This window comes from Manihot esculenta, chromosome 3 (assembly GCF_001659605.2).
Source record: "Manihot esculenta cultivar AM560-2 chromosome 3, M.esculenta_v8, whole genome shotgun sequence".
Lineage (NCBI taxonomy): Eukaryota > Viridiplantae > Streptophyta > Magnoliopsida > Malpighiales > Euphorbiaceae > Manihot > Manihot esculenta.
In genome coordinates, this window is record NC_035163.2 from 17,398,799 (window position 1) to 17,425,029 (window position 26,231).

The 26,231-nt window shown below is 34.7% G+C and overlaps 1 protein-coding gene across 3 annotated transcripts; it reads left to right on the forward strand.

Annotated features, from left to right (window-relative positions):
* The first annotated feature begins 1,557 nt into the window (after positions 1-1,557).
* LOC110611830 (calpain-type cysteine protease DEK1) lies at positions 1,558-22,710 on the forward strand. 3 transcript variants are annotated; one of them, XM_043954745.1, is made up of 32 exons: positions 1,558-1,901; positions 2,205-2,345; positions 4,549-4,799; positions 5,944-6,126; positions 6,316-6,451; positions 6,763-6,893; positions 6,986-7,100; positions 7,188-8,193; positions 8,390-8,500; positions 10,248-10,306; positions 11,079-11,241; positions 11,463-11,736; positions 11,871-12,021; positions 12,158-12,269; positions 12,357-12,522; positions 12,664-12,734; positions 12,868-12,959; positions 13,105-13,267; positions 13,438-13,509; positions 15,413-15,787; positions 15,871-15,986; positions 16,084-16,381; positions 18,065-18,384; positions 18,580-18,931; positions 19,022-19,339; positions 19,423-19,527; positions 19,669-19,797; positions 20,307-20,687; positions 20,765-20,902; positions 21,017-21,253; positions 21,350-21,802; positions 22,230-22,710. In XM_043954745.1, exons 2-31 carry the CDS (start codon positions 2,221-2,223, stop codon positions 21,653-21,655), a joined length of 6,456 nt encoding a protein of 2,151 aa, XP_043810680.1. In that variant the 5' UTR covers positions 1,558-1,901; positions 2,205-2,220; the 3' UTR covers positions 21,656-21,802; positions 22,230-22,710. The 3 variants fall into 3 exon arrangements, with proteins under 3 accessions (XP_043810680.1, XP_043810681.1, XP_043810682.1); XM_043954746.1 differs by having other exon boundaries at positions 2,210-2,345; XM_043954747.1 differs by lacking the exon at positions 2,205-2,345.
* The last annotated feature ends 3,521 nt before the right edge of the window (positions 22,711-26,231 follow it).

Here is a 26,231-nt window from a genome sequence, read left to right on the forward strand (position 1 = left end):
TTGATCACCGCCCAAATAACTACTATAGATGCAATCTCCGTTGCCAAATTGCTTATCCTCGCCTCCACAATTAACCAGATCTCTCTCTCCCTAAAGCTTTTTCAAAACTCTGGCGTTCCTCCAAGGATCTTCTAACTCCTTTTGGATCCTTTGCATGCGCCAACAGTCTCGAATCCACCCTCATTGCCACATCCTTGAAATAAAAAACCAGTTTGTTGTCCTCAATTCGTTAGGAACCACGTGAATCTAGAAGCCCATGTTGCCTCCATTGTTGATAATACAATACAGTTACGAGAATCAAGAGAATACTGTGAATTTGGTGGATTGTTGGTATTAGTGACCAATTTGGTTGCAAGTCATTTTCTAGCAAGAATTTAAAAACTCTCTCTCAAATTCTTTATCTAATTAAATAAACTTGATGTTTCAAGACATCAATTCTTTACCTACTAAATCAAGAAATTCTTGCTAACTTGCATAGTTGATGTATCAACTAATGTCCTTAACACTATTTGATTTACGAAAAATATTTTTTAATATTTAAAATACTAATAAATTTAATTAATATAAAATATTTTTTGATGATCGCTGACTTTTTTATACCTAATACAAGATTGGACTCTAAAAAGGAACATAGATGAGCCAGCTCCATATTACAAGTCTTAGTCCGGTCAGAAAAATCAAATCGAATATACCTCACATGCGAATCTATGTGAAGGAAGTTTATCCCAGTGACGTGACAAGAGGAAGGAGAGCAGGCCAAGTCAACTCGCAGCCCTGCTCGTATGAGCGCCGGAGGAATTAAATGGTTGTCTGGCGTGGAGAGAGATTCTGACATATCTGTACATACAAGCCTGAATAATAAAAATAAACGTTATTGGAGGACAAAAGGAAAAGAAATAAAAGAAAAAAAATATTTTTTTCTCCGACCAAACTTACATTACCACTATAAACCTTATTTTCTGTATCTCAATATCATTTTTTAATAAAAAAATATTTTTTTCTAAAAGATTATAAAAATGTCTTTACAAATAAATTATTTTTTATAATTTTTAAATTATGTCAAAATTTTAATTTTCTTAAAAATTTAAGAATATATTATTTTTGAATATGAATAAATAGATTTTTAGTTTAATTAAATTTAAATATATAATCTAAATAATTCAGTATTAAGAATTCTGTGTACATGGGAAAAAAAAGGTCATTTATCCTTAGAGAAAAAAAATCAAATTCTCAATTAGCACACTTATGACTTCAGTCACATTTCCTTTCATGAATTTAGTTTAAATGTTTGTAAAAAACAAAAAAAGCCCACCTCATATCCTCACTCCATTCTAAAGCGAGTGGTACCAAATTATTCCACTCAATGAACTATAATTGGAAAGTGTAATACACGAATAGATATTGAGATTGGGATAGTTTCAGTTTCAGACACAAATAGAGCTGTTGTTTTTCTATTACCTGCTCTCTGCTATCTCTTTTTCTCGTGTCTCGCCTTTTCTCTCTCTAAAAGAAAAAAAAGAGTGTGTTTTTTTTTTTTTTTTTTTTTTTTTTCACTTCACAGTTCTCACAAAGCAGTAGGGTTTTATTTTTACTTTACTCTCTTTCTCTCTCTGAAGCTGAGAAACTCTCAAAGAAGATAGAAGCGAGTCAATCAAACACCAGACAAAGCAAAACAAACCCTAAAGCAGCTAAATTTTTTGCACTTGTTCGTCTCCTTATTTAGCTTCTCAGCAACACCATAACCCTAGCTTCTTCTATGTAAAAGCTCAATTATTTGGTTTAGGATGCAACCCATTTCCAAAATATGACCCTTTGGCACTAGCTTTACGCTTTATATGAAATATCTGTGTTCAATTCAGACCATCATGCTGTTGCCCATCAAACGTACTTCAGTTTTGTAGGTAAAATTCCATTTTATCACCCATTGCATCACTTTTCTCTATCAGGGTTTCATTTTCGTTTTCATTTTTGGTTAATTTTTCTTTTTGTTTTGCATATGAATATTGTGGAATTGGTGCTGATTTTCATGTTTTATGTTGAAGCAATTAAAACCCATTTCATTGTTCCTTTACTAGTTTCCTCCATTTGGAACCAAATTTCTTGTTGTTTTCCTGAATCTTATAATTTTTTTAATGCTTTCCTTATGCTTTTAAATTTGCAAGTATATATTGTGAAACTGGCATTGACTTGCATGTGAGTGGTAGGTCAGGGAGGGGAGCCATGGAGAGAGATGAGCATAGGATTGTGTTGGCCTGCGCAATTTCAGGGACCCTTTTCACAATTTTGGGCTCAGCCTCGTTTTGGATTCTCTGGGCAGTGAACTGGAGACCTTGGAGGATCTATAGGTAATCCTCTCTAGTCCTTTCTGGAAACTTTTGCTTCAACTAGTTCTCATAGCTGCCAGTGTCATGGAAGTGCATAGGTTTGGAGTTCGAATTGATGATATCTGTTAATAGGTCTTGGTTTTGTTTTTAGGATTTGAGTTTGGATTTCTGAAGGTTATGTTCATCTTCAGCTTTAATGTGGTTATACTCTAATTTAGAATCATTACTTTGTGGTTTAAATGTGTGCTTAATTGAATATAAAGGTTTCACTTGGTTTGTTAAATGAAAATCTGTATATAATATTGTTATTATTGTTATTTATTATTTATCGTTATTATTATTTTTTATGGAGAACTGGTTTGACAGGTTCTTCTAGACAAATATTCCCCTAAGCAGTCGTTTCCATTTTAAAAGCCATTTCTTTATCATTTTAATCAACTTTAAAACAATTTCTCGAAGTGTTACTTCCTATTTTTAATTTTTCTTTGGGTGAATGGTTCTGCTAGATGTTACTGATATACACATTTGGAGTCCTTAAACCTCAGACTGTTACTGCTTCCATTTGCTGAAGTATTCTCCTTTATTATAAAGGGGAAACTGTAATGGCATGTGAACAGAAATCAAAACATGGCCCATACACCATAGCATACTGTTGTCTGAATGTATTTTTTGTTTATTTGGTAGGAAATCTTGAATGCAAAACTATGCAACTATTTGACTTCCAAAGTTCCAATTTAATTGAATTTTCGTTATCTTCTAACCACAAACCTGACATAGAAATGCAAATTTTTGAACCGTTTGATGAATGTTGACCAACCTTTGATTTTAGGGATTAGCTTCTCCCTGTGTTCTCCATTTTTGGTGCTCTTTCATACTTACTTGGAGCTTGTGATACGCTTCCTCTGATGCACTTATTATTTGTCAAAAACTAGAAATGGAAAATGTTCAATTTATTGTGTATGTAAATGGTCTGACCTACGACTAACCTTAATTCCAAATTAGTGGAGGTCAGCCTAAAAGAGAACAAATGTATTTTTGATCCAAAGCATATTAAAATGACTAAAAAAAGAGATCAGATAGTTAATAGTGGCAGCACAGGTTAAGTAAGATTATTAAAATGACTAAAGAAACGAGATCAGATAGTTAATAGTGGCTGCACAGGTTAAGTAAGATTAATAAAGGGGGGCAGGATTTTAAAGGGACACAAGGTTTCTTTTGCCTGTTGGATTGCTTTTAGCTGAAAAGATTCTCTTATTTCAATTTTAGCAATCAATTCAATTTTAATACAGTTGGATTGGTTAGTTGATAATAATCCAAATGTTTACGTGCATGTCATTCAATTTCTACACCAAAATTTCACATTTGTATGAATTTTAGAGATCTGACTAAAATAAATAAAAATAATATTATGTTATTGTATCAAATTGAATGAGGGAGTGGTTTTAGTGTAACAACAAAGTTACTCAATTTGTGACTTGGAGTCATGGGGTCAAGCCACAGAAAACAGCCCCTCTGGCCTCTGCGAAGCAGTGTTAAGCTAGCATACATCAACCCTCAATGAAGACATAATTATTGGATTCTTGCATACTGGGTCATCCTCTATTAAATTAAATTGAATCTAATATTTTATTTTATTTTTTAAAATTTTATCTCTCTCTCTCTCTCTCTCTCTCTCTCTCTCTCTCTCATTTCTCATCATTATAAAATCTCTCCTCTCTCCCTCTCCTCTCCCTCTTTTCCCATCTCATCTTTGATTTTAGGTCAATAAATGGAAAAGTCTAATAATTTTAGTAAAGGAGTAGCTGAGAATAATATGACGACAGCATTCTTACTGTTGCCTCCAAACAGATGTGCATTTGTAGAAACAGCATAAGGTGAAAAATCTAAACTACTAAAATAATAATATTTTGTTTGATTTGGTAAAACAAATAATTTTTGGTTGGTTTAAGTTATTGACAGCTAAAACTGATATAGAAGTAAATGTTTGGATTAAAATGAAAATGATTGGCCAAAATTGATAATGTAGGCATCCAGATTATTTTCGTCAGTTAGCTTTATTTATTTGCTAAAAATTGAAACGAGTGTATAAGTCTTATGTACAAATTAATAAAATTAAATGAATTGGCTAAAATCATAAAACGCATAGATTATTAGTTCTGCTAGTTGCCTGCAATTGTTTTGGTCTGTATCTCACTATTTCCTTTGTTGGCTTTTCTTCTTTCAGTTGGATCTTTGCTAGAAAATGGCCATATATTTTACAAGGACGTCAGCTGGGTTTTCTATGCCGTTTTCTCTCTCTATCAGCATGGATGATTGTTATATCTCCAATTCTGGTTCTTATCATGTGGGGCTCATGGTTAATTGTAATATTGGGTCGAGATATAATTGGCTTGGCTGTAATAATGGCTGGCACTGCTCTTCTTTTGGCCTTCTATTCTGTCATGCTTTGGTGGAGAACACAGTGGCAAAGTTCAAGTATGTATTTCCTTGACCACTTTGTCATTAAAAAAGTTGAAGTTTTATTTTCCATCTTGATAATGAAGTTGTTTTCTTTTTAATATGTTCTAAAGTACTTTTCATGTCTATTTTGGAACTTGTATAAGGTAGTTTTACCTCTAATATCTTTTTAAGTTCTCATTTAATTGCAAGCATGCCATACTGCTTGAATTCATGTTACAACTTCCTGAGTAGGCATGACAACCGTAAACATGCGTACATGAGCTTGCCCCATGAACAGAAAGAGAACAAAGTTTTCGGGATTTATCTTCATCCTGTTTGTGTTGCAATTCTATTGACATAATTTTGGCAATCATGGCTTATCACATATAGAACCACCAAATGAAATGGGCATACTTATCCCTTGTTTAACTTGTTATAACAACAAATAAACGCACGTCAGACATATTTATATCTTATAAGTTTTAAAAATTGATTACAATCCCTACTACTTTGGGATTAAGGCTTTGTTGTTGTTTTAATAAATCAATTATGAGTTCGTGTTTTGGAAAAAAATAAAAATAAAGGCAACTAAATACATAAATGTGTTGGTGTTTATTGTTTGTGGTCCCTTTTTCTCTAGATGATAGGCTAGTATTCCTTACGAGTAAGACTTCAAATTGACATTGTTGAGCCCAAGGGTTGGACCATAAGCTATATGGCACCTATCCAATTGCTAACATTAGTGGAATTGTTGAGTAATGGAATGACCCTATCCTGATAAATCTGAGTTCATATTGGGATAAATTTGTAGGTAATGGAACATAAAAGTGAACGTGAAAATTAAACATGATTGGACGTGAAAATTGAGATGGCTAAGAATCAAGGACCTCAGAGGAATAAATAGAAGCAAGTCCAATATATTTCTGTTTGGCCCACATGTCTTGCAAAAAGGACTGTTCAGAGTGGGAAGCCCCACAATGTTTAACTGTTGATTCAATCACATGTTGAATTTTATTTAACTTTTTGGTTCTTCTTATCTGAATTTTGATATCCTGTCCTTGGAATTAATTGAAGATTGCTTATGTTGTTGTTTATTAAGCTTTTCATTTCGAGATGCATTCTCCTTTTGTTTTTCCTAGACTTTCACTATGCACTGATTTTCTTTATTGTGTCTTAACAGGGGCAGTTGCTATTCTCCTTCTTCTGGCTGTTGCACTACTCTGTGCATACGAACTTTGTGCTGTCTATGTTACAGCTGGTAAAAATGCATCAGAACGTTATTCACCCTCTGGTTTCTTTTTTGGTGTATCAGCGATTGCTTTGGCGATCAACATGCTTTTCATTTGTCGTATGGTCTTTAATGGTAAGATTTGCTGTGTTTGTAACAGTAGCTGCTGTTTTGCTTCCCTTTTATGGATATGTAATTGAGTTCTTGTTATATTATGCCATAATTGCAAACATGTGGGCCCTGTCGATGCAATTAATTGTGGTTATTTCCATCAGTTTTTTTTAATTAATACTCTACCTCATTTACTTTATTTTTTATCTGCAGGCAATGGCTTAGATGTGGATGAGTATGTTCGCAGGGCATACAAATTTGCTTATAGTGATTGTATAGAGATGGGTCCTATGGCTTGTTTACCTGAACCACCTGATCCCAATGAATTATACCCTCGGCAATCCAGCAGGTAAGCCTGTTAACAATATTTTGGCCATGACCAAAGAGTGCACACTCTTTTCAGTTGATCACCTTTGATCTGGTTCTCGATCTTTTTTTGACAACTTGCTATGTAACATTTGTAGGTATTTGACTCTCTAAATGTAAAAGGCCGATTTAAATCTTTCAACTGACTTCTAGATTTATATTATCAAATGCTTGTATGAATAATTGATGTGATATATTTTATATCCTCTTACTTCCAAATGCACTTCATTTTTTTGGGGGGATTTTTTTTGTTTTCAATGCTTCAAGTATTCTGATTATGTGTTCTGTTTATAGGGCTTCACATCTTGGTCTACTCTATCTTGGTTCGCTCGTGGTTCTCTTTGTCTACTCCATTTTATATGGTCTGACAGCTAAGGAAGCCCGCTGGCTTGGAGCCATTACATCAGCTGCTGTTATTATCCTTGGTATCTTGTTAACAGCTGTATTTTTACCCTATGATGTTTGTGTTGCTATTATGTAATCAGATGCTAATTTAGTTTGGTTCAACATTTTACAGATTGGAACATGGGAGCATGCTTGTATGGGTTTGAGCTTCTTCAAAGTCGTGTTGTAGCTCTTTTTGTTGCTGGCACATCTAGGGTTTTTCTCATGTGCTTTGGCGTGCATTATTGGTTTGTCATAGAACTTCATTGTACTAATAATTTGCCTTGTTGGTTTATCAGTCTTGTTTCATAGTTGTTACCTTATGTTTGATTCAGGTACTTGGGGCACTGTATTAGTTATGCAGTTGTAGCTTCTGTGCTGTTAGGTGCTGCTGTTTCTCGCCATTTATCGGTTACGAACCCGCTGGCTGCTAGAAGAGATGCCTTGCAGAGCACAGTGATTCGCCTAAGAGAGGGTTTCCGCAGAAAGGAACAGAACACTTCTTCTAGCTCTTCTGAAGGTTGTGGCTCAAGTGTAAAACGTAGTAGTAGTGCTGAAGCAGGTAACCTTGGTACTATTGCAGCGCAATGCACAATTGATACTAATAATTGGAATAATGCTGTTCTATGTCGAACTGTGAGTTCTCATGAAGGGGTAAATAGTGATAAAAGCATAGACAGTGGAAGGCCAAGCTTGGCAATACGTAGCAGTTCTTGTCGTTCAGTTATCCAAGAACCTGAAGCTGGGACATCTGGGGATAGAAATTTTGATAATAATAACTCTCTGGTAGTTTGCTCTAGTAGTGGTCTTGATAGCCAAGGTTGTGAGTCCAGCACATCGACGTCTGCGAACCAACAACTGTTAGATTTGAATCTTGCCCTTGCATTTCAAGACAGGCTGAATGATCCTAGGATTACTTCTTTGCTGAAAAGGAGGGGAAGGCAAGGTGATAGGGAACTTACTAGTTTGTTGCAGGACAAAGGATTGGATCCAAATTTTGCTGTGATGTTGAAGGAGAAAAACTTGGATCCAACTATCCTGGCATTACTCCAGAGGAGTAGTTTGGATGCAGATAGAGATCATCGCGACAATAGTGATATTACGATTGTTGATTCAAACAGTGTTGAAAATGGTTTGCCAAATCAAATTTCTCTGTCAGAAGAACTAAGGCTTCATGGGTTTGAAAGGTGGCTTCAATTGTCTAGATTTGTTCTGCATCACATAGCAGGTACTCCAGAGCGAGCATGGGTTCTCTTTAGTTTCACCTTCATCCTTGAAACAATTATTGTGGCTATTTTTCGTCCCAAGACGATTAAAATTATAAATGCTACACACCAGCAGGTGAGTAGGGAGTCTCTTTCTCTAAGTTTATGCTCATTTTAATTTTCCTTATTTATGTGTAAGGTATACACTTTTCTCTTTTATTTATGTATATATATATATATATATAGACACACACATATACATACATATGTACATGCATGCATACATATATTCATAGGTATTACGTAAAGCTTATATGGAAATGTTGTTGCAGTTCGAGTTTGGCTTTGCAGTGCTGCTGTTATCTCCTGTTGTCTGCTCAATTATGGCTTTCCTTCAATCACTTCAAGCAGAAGAAATGACCATGACGTCAAAACCTCGCAAGGTAGATATTACTAAATGTTGCAACTTGTAACTTTAAAAATGAATGTCATGACTTAGTTTTGGATTGATTTGAGTGGCTGTTGGCACCATGACGATCAAATATTGTGTGTGCAGCAATTAGTAGATTAAAATATATTCCATCCGCCCATAAAGGTTGTGCACTATTTCTTGTTGGGATTTCCCACAATATATGCTCACTTCCACAAAGTTAAAAAATTGTGGACTTATTTTCCTATCCTAACCCTCATTAACTTCATAGTAAAATATTCTAACCCTTGTTAACTCCATAGTAAAATATTCTAATCCTCATTAACCCCATAGTAAGATATTCTAACCCTTGTTAACTCCATAATTAAATGTGAGATAATTCATAATTTTAACTTCGTATTTTTCCAACACAAACAATCCTAAACAAAGAAAAAGATACTATTGTTTCTAGAAATAATGATGACATCAAAGGATAAATGGGATGAAAAATTTGGGTTGGCAGAATATTAGTTATGTTTTCTTAGACTTTTTGAAAAAAAAAATGATGACGTTTTCAGGATGGAGGGTAGTTGTTCTTAATAAGCTGGTGACATTTTGGTTGGGAGGCATGTTCTATATAGGTTTTACTCATTAAATTGGTTGGCTTCAAGTTAGGTTGCTGGTTATCTTATTGTTACCCCTTCTTAGATATCTAAGGTTGTGCTCATTAAAGTGGTTGACTTGAGCTGTACATGTAGGATATCTCACTGCTAATTCTCATGTATCTGAGTTTTTGCTTATGTCACTGTTACTATGTAAATATCTTGTCAGTCTTGGTTTTCTCCCTAGTGGCCATGTAAAGGGACAATGATCTGAGGAACACTTGTGCAATTATAAATAAGCTGTTTCAGTCAGTTGCATTCATATACGACATCACATGCAGGAAATTTAGCCGCAACAAGAGTATAGCTGCTTTGCATGTTAAACTTTCCTTCTCTTGCTTTCTTTGCTGTCTCCATCTGCCAGTCTTGGAGTGGGATAATAAGAATGACATTTCTGATTTCTGGGGTGTACCTGGCACTGAATTTTGTGACAGGAAGTCCAATCATAATATCAGACACATAATCCATATGGTGAAGGGTATTTGAATTGTGTTGTCATACAAACTTATTGACAAAAATGTAATTCCACAAATTTTTGGCTGATGAAGGAGAATGCTTTTTCCAATTGCTGAAACAAGTTTGGACTTTGAACAGAGATGGATTTGTGTCACACATTGCATTACCTGGGTCTTTATAAGTACATAGACTGAAATATCCAATAAAAGATACATATAGATGTCGAACTCGGATGGTCCATATGCTCTTGGACTATGCCCACAGCAGCATGGGTGTTCTAGGTATTGCTTGGCTAGTAAGCTTCCAGGGATCGCTCACTGCACACTGTAACTCAATATTGGCTGCACTGGAGATGTGGTAATGGGATTTTACAATCTTAAATATGCTATTATAGGTAGCACCCTCCCCACCCTGGGTCCCCAACAACAAAAAATTTATTTGAAATATTGAACTCTACAGTTCAAATTTATTGCAAAATTCAAGAGTTTTAGAATCTATGGCAAATAGTAAGAGACACAGCTAATTTCTACTGTTATTTTTTTCTCTTGAGGTTATGCAGTGGTATACTCCTAGTATAGTTGTGCCCTCTAATTGGCTATTGGTTGTCTTCTCTCTCTCTCTCTCTCTCTCTCTCTCTCATATTTTCTTTCCTTTTTTCTTCAGTATGGTTTTATTGCCTGGTTGCTGAGCACATGTGTTGGATTGTTGCTTTCCTTCTTGAGGTATGGTACACATAATATTTTAGTCCTTCACTTATGTTATTTTTCTCACTTTTCCACTGGGACACTGTCTTGAATCCTATTTCCTATATGCATATTTTGCCGCATGATTGATACTGTGAAGTCTTAATTGTGATAATTGATACTGTGAAGTCTTAATTGTGATAACTGTTGCAGATTCAACTGAGAATTTGACCAGGTGCATCATATTTACTTTTTTTTTTCTTTTGTGCATAATATTTGATTCTCCTTAGAATTGGTTTGAGTTATGCAAGTTCTTTTGTTTCATGTGCTTATGTTTTTCTTCTTACCCGGGGAAAGTGAACCACTTGACTTGAATTCTTAGCTAAACCTTTCCCTATTTTTTCGGTGACAACTTCAGTTTATCACTTTTTTCTCTTTTAATCCCACAAGACTTTATTGCAATTGTGAATGTTGTGAGAGACTGAATTATTGCTGGTTTCACGAGTCTGGGAAAATCTTGTGTAATTACTATATCAATTGCTTGATGTGATAATATTGTGTTAACAGAACTTAAGTATTTATGGAAAATGATGGCAAGTTAAATAATTACTGTATCAACTTATTTGTGAACTTAAACGTCAAATAATTTAGATATTTGTGAAAAACTTATTATGTCTTATTTCACACATACTTAGATATTCATATTTCTAGATACACATAATTTAGTTTCCAACACTTGTTTTATCTTGCTAATATATGGAAATTCAGTACTTCACTTTGACATCCATTGTTGTATATAAATTTTTTGCAGCAAATCATCAGTGCTCCTGGGATTGTCTCTGACTGTCCCACTCATGGTGGCATGTCTCTCTGTTGCAATTCCTTTTTGGATTCATAATGGCTACCAGGTTTGGGTTCCACGGGTACAGTCTACAGGTCCTGCAGGAAATCATTGCCCTTCTGGGACGAAGAAGGTTTGCCTGTTCCTTCCTTTCCCTTTACTGTCCTTTCACCTTTATACCTTGAATCCTTAAAAAAGTTATGAGATCTATCAAGTTAGCAGTCTATGGTAATACAAGAGATTTCTCATTTTTTATAGTTGTATTTTTGTAGTTATATGTTTTTATCTCTGTATTCTTTGCATACTGACTATAAACCTTTCATTGATTCTGATTACATCGTTTCTCCTTGTCAGGGCATTGTTCTTATAATTTGTGTAATAATATTTACTGGATCTGTATTAGCTCTGGGTGCAATAGTGTCTGTGAAGCCTTTAGATGATTTAGAGTACAAGGGATGGGCTAGTGACCCGAAAAGCTTTAGTTCTCCCTATGCATCATCAGTGTACCTTGGTTGGGCAATGGCATCTGCCATTGCTTTAGTAGTTACTGGTGTGCTGCCGATTGTTTCATGGTTTGCGACATATCGGTTTTCCTTGTCTTCTGCTGTATGTGTTGGGATATTCACAGGTAACTTGTTTTGGTCTTGACTTGTGATAAAACTTTGGGATTTTAGTGTTCATACTTGAGGTAACATTCAGTTTATAAGTCATGTGAATAAACATGAGTTTGACTTTTTTTGATTGCTGTTGCTATTTTGGTAGTTGTTCTCGTCACGTTTTGCGGTGCATCCTATTTGGAAGTTGTCAAATCTAGGGATGACCAAGTTCCAACGAAGGTTGATTTTTTAGCTGCTTTACTTCCTCTTGTGTGCATTCCAGCATTGCTATCCCTTTGCTCTGGATTGCTTAAATGGTGAGAATGAGATAGTAATTTTGATCAATTAATTAATGTATATGTCATGAATCATGATTGGATATTCAGACATTGACGCATCATATTGTAGTTTATGCTCATTCGCCTCTTGACCTGCTGTTAAAATTGTTTGCAGGAAAGATGATGGTTGGAAACTCTCTCGAGGTGTATATGTATTTGTTACTATTGGACTTCTTCTTCTGCTTGGTGCAATATCTGCTGTTATAGTTGTGATTAAGCCATGGACTGTAAGGGACATTTATTTCTTGTCACTGAATTAGCATACCTTTTAGCTTCTTAAGCCTTTTGACTTGAATATTCCACAATTGGAACAGATAGGGGCAGCGTTCCTTTTAGTTCTTCTCTTGATCGTGCTAGCTATTGGTGTTGTCCACCACTGGGCTTCAAACAACTTCTATTTGACCAGGACACAGATGCTCTTTGTTTGTTTCCTTGCTTTTCTTTTGGGCTTGGCAGCATTTCTTGTTGGATGGTTTCAAGGTGAAGACAAATATCATTGATAACCTATCTCATTTGTTTCGTCTGTTAATCTCATACAACATCCTTATTCTTCACAACTCTAGGCTTTACTGCATCATTTTTTACTGCTAGTGAGACTATACTCTTACATTTCTTTATCAGGTAAACCTTTTGTTGGAGCATCTGTTGGTTATTTTTCATTTCTATTTCTTCTTGCTGGACGAGCATTAACGGTAAATTATAATGCATTTGGTCCATTCAAGTTTTGACCCTTTTGTTTCTGTTAGCTTTTCTGTTTGTTCCTCATTTGGTGTTACAATGAACCTTTTCTTTTTGGTGTCTGCATGTGCTTGCAACTCCTTTTAGGTCCTTCTCTCACCGCCGATTGTAGTTTATTCTCCTCGAGTGCTGCCTGTTTATGTATACAATGCTCATGCGGATTGTGGCAAGAATGTCAGGTTTGTTGTTTCCCTGCATTCTTTTGCTTGTCCATAGGGTTCATTTTTTTTTGTTTTCATTTTAATTAGCATTTGACGTGATTGTTATATTTGTCTGCAAAAGTAGCTTCATCCTTTATTAACGTCTAATTTATCCTCTGAACAGTGCTGCATTTCTCATGCTTTATGGGATTGCTTTGGCAACTGAGGGCTGGGGTGTTGTTGCTAGTTTGAAAATATATCCCCCATTTGCTGGTGCTGCTGTATCTGCAATTACGCTTGTTGTAGCATTTGGGTTTGCTGTTTCTCGTCCATGCCTAACACTTGAGGTTTGCAGTGATTTTTTCCTTATTTTTTCATGCTCATGCTGCTTCTGTTTTCTTTCCACAAATTTTTGCTTCTTGCTGTTTTTAAATGTGGTTTTTGTGGATGACTTGCCTGACATCTCCTTTTAACCATGTGCAATTGTTTAATTTGATAACATCCACTTAATCTCCAGATGATGGAAGATGCCGTTCATTTTCTCAGTAAGGATACTGTTGTCCAAGCAATCACACGATCTGCCACTAAGGTGCATATGATTTGGCTTCAAACTGCCCTTTTGGCATTGCTTGTATATGTTCCTATGTGTTTTGAGTAGACATTTTTCCTCTCTAGTTATCATAATGTGTTATATTCTATTGGAATTCTAGGCAGTATAAATTATCATGCTTTTTATCTCTGTGCCATCTTTCTTATTTGCGGTCTACATTCTATAATTTGAGATCAGCCTTTGTGGTGCTGTTTTTATTTTATTGTTCTTTTTTCTTCTTTCGGTAGTGCCACAGCATCCTTATGTGTTGCTTCTTCTAATTTGAGTGCTTTTACTGGTGGAAGACATTTTGGATGCTTTTCTAGTGGCAAATAAGATTATTGTGGGAGTCAAAAGAACAAACAGATACTGGTCCTTTTGAAGTTATATTTTGTAAGCCTAAACACAATAGGATGGAGAAAAAGGATATATATATATATATGTACAAGAGAACTGGATGTTGGACTTGATCTATATTTTGTGAAGACAAAAAAAATGATAACATGAAGCAAACATAAATGAGCCATGTGGACAAATGCTGGTGATGCGTTACAGAGAGGGGCAATTGATGCAAGGAGAGGGGCTGCAGATAAAGGGGTAGAAGTAAAAGCCGATCTCCAATTGAAACACTGTTCATAGACTGTTTTAATTGGAGACTGGCTTTTATTATATATATACAGAGTTAACCAAACTAAATATGGATTGAGGTTGCTTGAGCTATATTTATGTGTATAACCATAAAATGGTGTGTGCGGAAAACTGGAAATGCAAGAATGATTTGGATGAGGAGAATTTGCAGGAAGGTGGGAGCACCTATAGAGGAATTTATTTCTTAATATGGAGGAAAATTTGAATGAAGGTTAGTTGAGTTGAATTGAGTTGAGTTGGTATAGTATAATATAGAAATGCAAATGATGTGCATAGCTGTATGTAGCTGTAATCAGACTGAAATTTTTTTTTCTAAGTTGGTTGTATGCTAGACTGAGTAAACTACTATTCCACATATAATTTATAAATGTCTAAGAGGAAAAAAAAAAAAGACAAATTATGAGTTTTTGAAACATAAATTTGCATATTTTGTTACTTTCAAAATGGTTCCTTATTGACATTCAAGCATATTGAAAAGTTTATTTTTGCATTTATTTTTTTTAATGAAAGATTCATAAATAGTGTTACTGAATGAATAGAAGGCAGAACTTATTACACTGTAGATACCTTTGAATCATGCTTTTATTTCCAAATCTTTCATCTTAGTTCCTGCTTCTCTCTATTAAAGGTTGAAACTTGTGGTTAAACTGATTGAAACAAGTGAAGCACATTTTGTTTCCTTCTATCTTTTTTATGTTTTCACTCCAGTCATGAAATGGTTTATATTTTATTTATGAGAAAAGTCTTTTGCACTGTGAATGAATGGGCTTGGTGTTAAGAGTATTAAAAGTAAGCGATAATAAAAGGTTTTCTCTTGATGACTTGCTGATGATGGTTACTGTTAAAGAAAACATGGTGTGGAATCAACTTAAGCTCTAAGAATTGTGTAAATTTTTGCATCATAAAAGGAACACTAATTAAAGAAGTTGAATTATGTTTTAGTTATTATCTTTATCTTAACATTTTTTGGGTATACAATGTTGTGGATAGTAGCATTTAAGAACGGCAACATCCTCCTAATCAGGATCTTTTAAAAGAATATTTAATGTTGTGGATAGTAGCATTTAAGAACGGCAACATCCTCCTAATCAGGATCTTTTAAAAGAATATTTGATACCATCATATGAATATCCTTCTCCCTCTTCACTTTTCTGTTCTATCATTGAAATTCAATTAAAACCTTTTCTTTTCTTATGAATTTAGTTTATTATCGTTTCTTGTGTTTAATGTGGAAGGTATATTTTTCATCATGCAGACAAGAAATGCTTTATCTGGAACTTATTCAGCTCCACAGAGATCTGCTAGTTCAACAGCTCTTTTGGTTGGAGACCCTACTGCTACACGGGACAAGGCAGGAAATCTTGTGCTTCCAAGAGATGATGTTGTGAAATTGAGGGATCGTCTGAGAAATGAGGAACTAGTTGTAGGATCATTCTTCTGCAGAATGAGATACAAGGCGTTTTTCCGTGAATCAGCCACTGATTTAGATCACAGAAGGGAAATGTGTGCACATGCACGCATTTTGGCTTTGGAAGAGGCAATTGACACTGAATGGGTATACATGTGGGATAGGTTTGGTGGTTATTTATTACTACTGCTTGGTTTGACTGCTACAGCAGAAAGAGTGCAGGTACGTGAGGATCCTACTTCCTAGTTACTTTCTGTACATACTATGTATTTATGGTAATGATGCGACTACTTATGCTGTGGTAGGATGAGGTACGCTTGAGGCTGTTTCTTGACAGCATTGGGTTTTCAGACCTAAGTGCCAAGAAAATTAAGAAATGGATGCCTGAGGACCGTAGGCAATTTGAAATTATTCAAGAGAGGTGATAACATCTTCAAATATTTATTTTTGCTTTTGTTTCTTCAACATGCAAGATTCATCTTTTCTGATCCAAGTACTCTTTGTTTTGAACTTTGTAGCTACTTGAGAGAAAAGGAAATAGAAGAGGAAATCTTAATGCAGAGACGTGAAGAGGAGGGCAGAGGTAAAGAAAGAAGGAAGGTTCTTCTGGAGAAAGAAGAACGAAAATGGAAGGAGATTGAAGCTTCCCTGATTTCCTCTATTCCTAATGCTGGCAGCAGGGAGGCAGCAGCTATGGCTGCTGCAGTGCGTGCTGTAGGTGGTGATTCTGTTCTCAGTGATTCCTTTGCACGGGAGAGGGTTGCAAGCATTGCTCGTCGGATCCGCACTGCTCAATTAGCCCGTCGAGCACTTCAGGTTGATTTTTACATTGTAATTCATATTATAAATTTGCCACCTCTTTCTCCAGAATGATTTGTATCTGGCATTCTGGCTTCTCCATAGTTATGCTCCTTTTGTTGTTCTTACCATACATTTTAACACTGGCATTTCTTTCATGACGGATGATGTTTCTTCTGGCCCAACCCAACTAGATGTTAAGCCTTTAGAATACCTCAGTGCCATCAGTCTATTCAAGATTGGTGTAAGGAGAAATTTTGGATTTGGATCCTGCAACCAGATTGGTACAGGAAATCTAAAACTTTGAATACTTTATGCAGCAGAAGATGTTATGAAAATCTCATGCAAGTTATTAGCAAACTTATGACCAAATCAGTGGCTGCTCAAAGCTGTTGGATCATGGGTGAGGTTTATATGAATGAGCTCATGTAATAGCTTGATAGCTAGTAACATGGCTTATATTTGCTGAAAACTGTCGAGAATACTTGATCTGTGACAACTGAAAATGGGAAGTCCAGCAATCATCAATTGGAATGTGAGGATTGTTTAGGGTTGATACCAAAGAAGGCAGAGACAGATCTTTAAGAGATTAGTGGAAATTGATAGTAAATAGAAGAACGACAATAAAATAAAAATACATAGATGACCCCAATTTTCCCTAGGAATATCTCAACAGAATTTTTGGGCATCACAATTCAAACCAATAAGTTTGCATCAGAAGCACAAGTGTATTGCATCTCTCGCCACATCACTGAAACTTTGCTAAGTTCATCTGGACGCTTAAATGTTTTTGCCAGAAAATTTGGGCCCTTCATATCAAGCATACGAGGAGGTGCCCAAGCTGATGAGCTAGCAGCTAACACTCTTTTAAGGCTGAAGTATTCTTTGAAAACTATGGCTCATTTACTACTGCTGTCAGCTGATCAAGTAGATTGAACTTAAAAATTAATTAGCTCATCTCTTGTAGAATTATTAGGAAAACCCTCAAGCCAAGTATATCATGTCCTGAATAATCAAACGTCTCAGATTTAAGACTTTCTATAGCTGCTACTACATTGTGAATTACATCAAAGCATGCTGACTTTCTTTTGTATTTATCTGTATCTAGACCTTATCAGTATGTCTTACCTGGGCCTTTGCTGCCTTAATTTTCTTTTCTAATTTAAAAAATTATGATGTTATTTTTTGGAGTAAATTACTACTTAGTCCCTATGGTCTACGGAAACTCACTAGTTAGTACCTCAGTTTTAAAACATGTATTAAAACGTCCCTGATGTTTTAAAAAGTCTACTAGTTTGTCCCTCCGTAAAATTTTTCATTAAATATTTTATCATTTAGTTCCTATAGTTTTGAAAAATTTATTAGTTGGTCTCTTAAATTTTTAAAAAGTTTACTAATTAGTCCCTCCGTATCAAGGCCATTTTAGACTTTTTTGCAATACTTAACGGCTAAAATTAACGGAGAGACTAACTAGTAAACTTTTTAAAACGTCAAGAATATTTTAATATATTTTTCAAGACTAAGGGACTAACTAGGGAGTTTCTCCATACCATAAGGATTAAGTAGTAATTTTCCCTATTTTTTATCTGAGGCTGTTCAGTTTGACGTGTTTTGTTCTTGATCTAAATATGGAGTAGTGCACCTATGTGTCAGTTGAATGAATTTTTTTGTGAATGCACTAAAACTTAATGTTGTTGGTAGACGGGAATTTCTGGTGCCATATGTATCCTTGATGATGAACCCACAACAAGTGGCCGGCACTGTGGTGAGATAGATCCCAGCATATGTCAAACTCGAAAAGTCAGCTTTTCAATTGCAGTGATGATCCAACCTGAGTCTGGGCCAGTGTGCCTTTTAGGCACTGAATTTCAGAAGAAGGTTTGTTGGGAAATTTTGGTTGCTGGTGCTGAGCAAGGTATTGAAGCAGGACAAGTTGGGCTACGGTTGATTACTAAGGGTGATAGGCAAACAACAGTTGCAAAGGAGTGGAGCATCAGTGCGACAAGTATTGCAGATGGAAGGTGTATAATTATTATTATTATTTTTTTTGTTGGCAGTTGCTTCAGATCTTAGTGTTTTGCTTTGTTGTGCTTGTACTACACCTACTGTAGTATTTTTACAGTGAATGGGACTGCTAGCAAATTAATTCTTTCATTTTGCTTTTTTATCAATGATTTATACCTCTGTTGCTGCTGGGTTTTACAATTATTTTGCAGGTGGCATATTGTGACGATGACAGTTGATGCTGATTTAGGGGAGGCAACTTGCTATCTAGATGGTGGCTTTGATGGGTTCCAAACTGGGTTACCATTGTCTGTTGGTAGTAGCATTTGGGAACAAGGGACAGAAGTTTGGGTTGGTTTTAGACCACCTACAGATGTGGATGCATTTGGAAGGTCAGATAGTGAAGGAGCTGAGTCTAAAATGCACATAATGGATGTCTTTTTATGGGGAAGGTGCTTAACTGAAGATGAGATTGCCTCTCTTCACACTTCTATAGGCTCAACAGAGTTTGGTATGGTTGACTTTCCTGAAGATAATTGGCAATGGGCAGATTCACCTGCCAGGGTATGTGCCTCGAATTATGTAATACAATATAACATACATACTTTTGACTTTGCTTGCTGATTGTTGCTTCACTTCATGTGTTTTTTTAAGGTTGACGAGTGGGATAGTGATCCTGCGGATGTAGATCTATATGATAGGGATGATGTAGATTGGGATGGTCAATATTCAAGTGGAAGGAAAAGGAGGTCAGATCGCGAAGTTGCAGTGGAAATGGATTCTTTTGCCAGGAGGTTTAGGAAACCTAGGGTAGAAACTCAAGAAGAAATCAATCAGCGAATGCTTTCAGTTGAATTGGCTGTTAAAGAAGCCCTGTCTGCTCGAGGAGAAAGACGTTTTACTGATCAGGAATTCCCTCCAAATGATCAATCATTATACGTGGATCCAGGAAATCCCCCTTTTAAGTTACAGGTTGGTTTTCCTGACCTGAAAGTTGCTTATAACCTGGTGTGTTCACTTGTTTTTTCTAACCTATTGCTGGATTTTTAACCTAGGTTGTCTCTGATTGGATGAGGCCTGGCGATATAGTTAAGGAAAACCGTTTGGATTCTTGCCCATGCTTATTTTCTGGGTCTGCAAATCCCTCTGATGTTTGTCAGGTCAGATTGCCTTTTTTTTTTTTGGGCATGACATGCTCTATTTTTTATCTTAAGTATGTGTAATTCTGATCAGCTGTAGATAGTTTGTGCAAATTTATTTTATCTTCTCTCCTAACAAGTGGTAAATTGTCTCTGAAACAGGGTCGTTTAGGAGATTGTTGGTTTTTAAGTGCTGTTGCTGTTTTGACGGAGGTATCACGAATTTCAGAAGTAATTATTACTCCTGAGTACAATGAGGAAGGAATCTACACAGTTCGTTTCTGCATTCAGGTAATGCATCCTGGTTTGTTGATTGAGAAATTGTTGGAAATGTTTATGTATTTTGACCGCCCTTCCGTTGCTAACATAGTGTAAAATATAAAAATTTGTTTAACCTATGCAAGTTAAATACAACTTGAAGCCCTTAAAAGCACTTAAAATTTCCGTGGGTGGATGGAAGGAAATGGGAAAGCATTTTGTGGAGGGGTAAGGAGGTTGTCTTGCCATATATTATATATAGATGGTTAAAAACTTTAGACTTGGCCTCCTGGAGATTTTTTTAGATAAAATACATATTTCTTTTTCATGTATACGAGCCTGCTCTTACATATGTTGGCACTTGCTTGTTATTGTTTGGTAAGAATTTTTGCTTATAATAACTAAAAAAGAAGTGGAGTGCTCTGCTAAGCATTGGATTATGTGGTTATTTTCTTGTTTTGATATTGTTGGGAGAATCATGCTTTCCTGTTGGTTATAATTTTTGAGCTCATAACTCCATTCTGTTTGTGATCTCTCTGTAGGGTGAGTGGGTTCCGGTGGTTGTCGATGATTGGATACCATGCGAATCACCAGGCAAACCTGCATTTGCTACTAGCAGGAAAGGTAATGAGCTCTGGGTGTCTATATTGGAGAAAGCATATGCCAAATTGCATGGCTCTTATGAGGCATTGGAAGGCGGCCTCGTCCAGGATGCTCTTGTGGACCTTACTGGAGGTGCTGGTGAGGAGATTGACATGAGGAGTGCCCAGGCCCAGATTGATCTTGCTAGTGGTAGACTGTGGTCTCAATTGCTACGTTTTAAACAAGAGGGCTTTCTACTTGGTGCTGGGAGTCCATCTGGTTCTGATGTGCACATTTCTTCTAGTGGCATTGTCCAAGGCCATGCTTACTCTTTATTGCAAGTATGACTGCCATTTCTTATCTCACCATGCACTATCTAATAGCTAAAGGAAATTTGATAAAACTAATTATTGTTCAGGTGAGGGAGGTGGACGGACACAAACTTGTTCAAATTCGCAATCCATGGGCTAATGAAGTTGAGTGGAATGGTCCTTGGTCGGATTCATCACCTGAATGGACTGATAGAATGAGACACAAGCTGAAGCATGTTCCACAGGTACTTGCTCTGGCTCTTGAGATCAGAATGCTAAATTTCTATCGTTCTGTCTTTTTTCTTTGTTTATGAGATATTTTTATAAAATTAAAAGTCTGATCATGTCTTTTCCAACAGTCAAAAGATGGCATTTTCTGGATGTCTTGGCAAGACTTCCAGATCCACTTTCGATCAATATATGTGTGTCGTGTTTACCCCCCTGAGATGCGGTATTCTGTTCATGGCCAATGGCGAGGCTACAGTGCTGGTGGATGCCAAGATTATGCTTCTTGGAATCAAAATCCACAGTTTCGATTGACGGCTACTGGTCCAGATGCATCATTACCAATTCATGTGTTCATTACCTTAACTCAGGTATACACTTGAGTAATGACCCACAGGAAGTTTTTATTTTACCATAGTTCTCTTTTCTGAAGAATAATTTATGATGATCTAACATTATGTGTTTAGGGGGTGAGTTTTTCTCGAACAGCAGCTGGTTTCAGAAATTATCAATCTAGTCATGATTCCATGATGTTCTATATTGGCATGAGGATACTCAAGACCCGTGGTCGCCGTGCTTCTTACAATATTTACCTACATGAATCAGTGGGTGGGACGGATTATGTCAATTCTCGAGAGATTTCATGTGAAATGGTTTTGGATCCTGATCCAAAAGGTTACACAATTGTGCCCACTACTATTCACCCGGGAGAAGAAGCACCATTTGTGCTCTCTGTTTTCACCAAAGCATCAGTTACCCTGGAAGCTTTATAAGATGCTGTTGAGGCTCTTTCGTTTGTTTTTTCTTTCAGCTGAAAGCAAATCTGCAAAATTTCAAGGGCTTGGGTTGTTCATAGATCATGCACCACCTAAAAGCAAACAGGTTTTGTTGAGCGCCAAATCATCATGCAGGATGGATAGGTAATGCTGTGTCAATTTCTTTCGCTCTTGCTATTGGTTTTCTGTTTTTCCCCCAGTTTCGAATAAATGCATCTATATTCCTTTCCATTTAGACATATTGAATGATCTGAATTTGCTTTATAATGCTAATAAATGAGGGAAACTTGGTGATGTATCCTCACTGTTTAATACTGTAAAGCTATAAAGGATTGGTTGATGAAGTTTGAGATAAAGACGTATAATTATCAGTTATGCCCATCACCTATGATCGATTCACTTCCAGATTAATGGAAAGTTAACGCAAGGACGTGTGAGATATTCTATATTACAGAAAGTCACCCTTCTGAAGTAACAAAATGACTCTGGAAATAGCTCTTGGCTAATCGAAACATAAATTTTTGTGTTATCTTTAGCACGACAAATTCAGCAATTTTATTTTTGCTGTCAGGCTGCGAGGATACGGTTTTCAGCTGTGAGGATGGCCAGTAAGCATGTGATTAGACTGGTGCTATTATGAACTTGGTTCTCTGCCAAATGAACTCGAATGCGACAGGCTAGGCATGAAGGTTGATCATTGAACATGGAATCTGGAGTCTTCCTCAGATTTTAAAATTTTGTCTGGCAGCATCAGGAGAGGGCTCTCGGGGTGGGTGGTGAAGATGTACATGTGTAGGTATTTGTAATTGTAAGAAATATAGGGCTGACCATGTAAATTAAGGTTGAAAGGAAGAAAGTTAGAAAGCCATAGGAAAAATAATTACTAACTCTTTAATTCTACTGAAAAGCATTGTGGCTGGAGAAAGCTTCAGCTGCAGTTTTGTTGTGCTGCTGCTGCTTCAATTTTTTTTTTTCCCCTCTTTAATAGGAAAAACAAAACAATCTGTACAGATGTTCCTTTTCAATATAGTCCCCATTTATTTTGGATTTTATTTTCTGGATGAGAGAGAGAAAAAATTAATAGTTTTAATTTCAGAAAAAATCACAATAATTTATCTAAAATATTTTTAGATGATTATGTATTTTTCATATATTAGTATTAAAAAGTAAAAATTCTTAAAAGTGCACAGAATTTATAGAACTCTTAAATTTTGTATTAAATAGAGATATTAAATAGTTATACAATAAATGGTTATAATTTTATAAAGATGAAATTTAAAAAATTAATAAATAAAAAAAAAAAAAAAAGAGTATCAACTTACTTTTCATGCAAAAATAAGAGACTACATTATATGGAGATTAGTAAAGAGAGAGTAGTAGCAGTAGCAGTAGCATGTGTCCAACAACCCCAAACCATGATGTTGCAAATTAAGATAGATGCCGGTGAACCTAAAAAAAGTATATAGAAACAAAATAAAATAAGAGAAATTTTTAGATTATTGAATTCATATGAATCAAATCTAAATAAGTTTTTACCATAAAATAATATATAAAAAAAATATATATAAAGATCTAACAGGACCTATCCAAACTGCTAGCAAAACAAAGCAACGCAATGGAGAGAGGAAGGAAGGATGGCAATCTAGTCAAATTTAGAGAATGTTATCGCTCTCGTTGAATTAAATTCTCGTCTATGAATTGAAGTTGAAGAGTTAAAAATTGTAACGCAAACTAAATCTACATGAAAAGAAACCTAAGAATGCAAGAATATATACCAATAAATATAAATACAACATTATTTATCTTGAATAAAAATATACATGTTCATTATATTTGCGTTCAAATACTTTTAGCGAAGAGTATAGAATCACTCTTTTTAACACTCATTAAATAAAAAAAAATATAAAATCACTCATTTTAACACTTATTAGTAGCGTCGATGACATATCAAGAAAATATTTATCTCTTATAATATCATTAAAGATTTGACTATTTTTCTCTCACTCAATAATTCTCTAATCTCTCTTTTATATACAACTCCATATTTCTATCTCTTTTTATTTCTCTCTTTGTTCTTCTCTCTTCATTAGTGTGTTTTTGAATCTCTATTTATAAAGTGAGAAGGAAAAAGAGTTGAAAAAATAAATCTCATAAACAAGGTTTGATTATATATTTTATTTTTATTTTTTAATTTTTACCATCAATCTAATTCTCAAGATTTGAGTTTATAATAATAGAACTCCAAATATAGTAGAAAGGGAAGCTCTATAAAGTGAATGATCCATATCTTAATATATAATACACCCATGTATTATTAAGGATGATCCACAAAATACCTCCCATTGTAACTTATTTAATATCTAAATTAAATATAAATTAATCATATTATCAATGAGTTATTGCAAAAAAGTAAAAATTGTTTATTATATTACTAATAATACTAAATTTTTTCGACTGTATTTTAAATTTTTATAAATTTACAAAGTTAAATATGAGTAATTTTATCATTTAAAAAAAATTTAGAGTATAATCAATAAAATTTGAAGCAACTAATAAAAAGTTAGATTTTTTTTAAAAAGTAGGTTAAAAAAGGTTTGTTTTTTTTTTAATTTATTATAATTAATTTGTATTTAATTATTATAATTTTTACGAGTTCAGAGTTCAAAGACTCCAATTTTAGTTTAAGAGTTTAATGGATCAATCTCAAATAGTATATGTGTGTAAATATATTTAATTAATGATCCATTGTTAAACAACAATAAAAATGGACAGGACACCCCTACTATTTTTTGCAAGTCGGTAATGATACATAATTAAATATTAAGAGATAACAATAATACACATTTCTATGTTTAGGAATGATATTGATGCACATTCAAAAGTTCAAGGACATTGAATGCGAGTAAAAAATCGAACAAAAAATATAGCTCTTATATCATCTTCTAAAGATAAAATTTATTTGTTATTCCTAAAATTATAATAAAGTAATATTACTATTAGTTTGTATAAAGACCAAACAATCATCAAACAATATACGATGTTACTAAATCTATAAGAACCATATGGAAAGAAATTTAAGAATGCAACAATTTCCAATAAAGAGAAAAACAAAATGTATTTTTCTTAGATGGAAATGCATACACATTTAAGAAAAATTATTACATGCAATCGTTATATGTATAATAGTTAGATGTTGATTATTGATTATGTTAAGATCCGCAGTGGGACTCATAATTTAATAATTAGAAAAAAAAGACAATAAAAATTTTAAAATTATTTTAGGGATTCATTTCTCCTTTCAAGAATAATAGAAATGACAATACAAAAAAAAAAAAAAAAAAAAGAAGGAAAGAGAAGAAACAATAGAAGGGGAGAGAAGAAACCATGGATTTTTTTTCTTTTGGATTTAAGGGTTGATGATTTTTTGGATATGTTATTTTACTCATCGAGCTCTACATTTTGAATGGTGTAAATCATTGAAAGACTTTCAGTTTTAGATATTTCTTATATACCTACTCTGGTGAGATATTTCCTCTTCCTAGTGATTTATTGCATACCACTTATGATGATGTTTTGTGTGTGCTTGATTTGAGGTTGTATTGTTGATTGATATTGCTTGGTGCTAAGAGCAGAATACTTTGTATTCATTAAACAAATAAAAAATTATAGTATTCTTGTGGTTTTAACTTCGTTTATTTGTTTCTTTATTCTTTTAAATTTTTTTACACAGTATAAGGTAAATTTTCTCAACAATGGCATCAGAGCACATGTTTGCTATTTATTTATGCAAATTAAGATGGAAGAGTCAAGTAGTATGTTAAAATTGATTTTTTTTCAAATTATTCTATTTAAAAATCAAGAATATTTAAATTAGTCAAGTAGTATGTTTAAATTCACTTCCATCTATGACCTTTATAATCTTATTAAACGTACAAAAGGTAGACTAGAAAATACAATTGATAAAGAATGAGAAAGAATGAATAGGAAGACTATAGGTGCAATTAGACAATAGATTGATAATAGTATTTTTTATCATGTGTCTTGAGAGATAAACGTTGAATTTTTATGGAAGAAACATACAAATTTTTATGAGAGAAATTAAATCCTCACAAAATAAGACTTTTCTTGTTAGGAAACTTATTCACATGATATATAAGGATGAAAATAGTATGGCTAAGCACTTGAGTGATTTTAAGGATATTGTGGATCGTTTGATCAATTTATAAGTGGTAATATATGGTGAATTACAAGCTTGTTTGCTTCTTGGTACTTTGCATGACAGTTGAAAAATCTTTGTAACGACCCGGAAATCGGACCGCTACCGGCGCTAGGATCCAGATCGACTTAAGGTCGCTGGGACCCGTAGCAAGCCTAACATACATCCTATATACCTGTTAAATCCCATACATGATCATGCATATACATAAAAACTTTAAACTTTTTCCTTCATCCCCAAGCTTAATCTGTGCATGCACAAAACATTAAACATAAAACCCCACACTGGAGCCCTCATCAAATGCTCCAATGGGGTAACATATCATACATTAAGCTTGGTTTAGCATAAAAACATCAT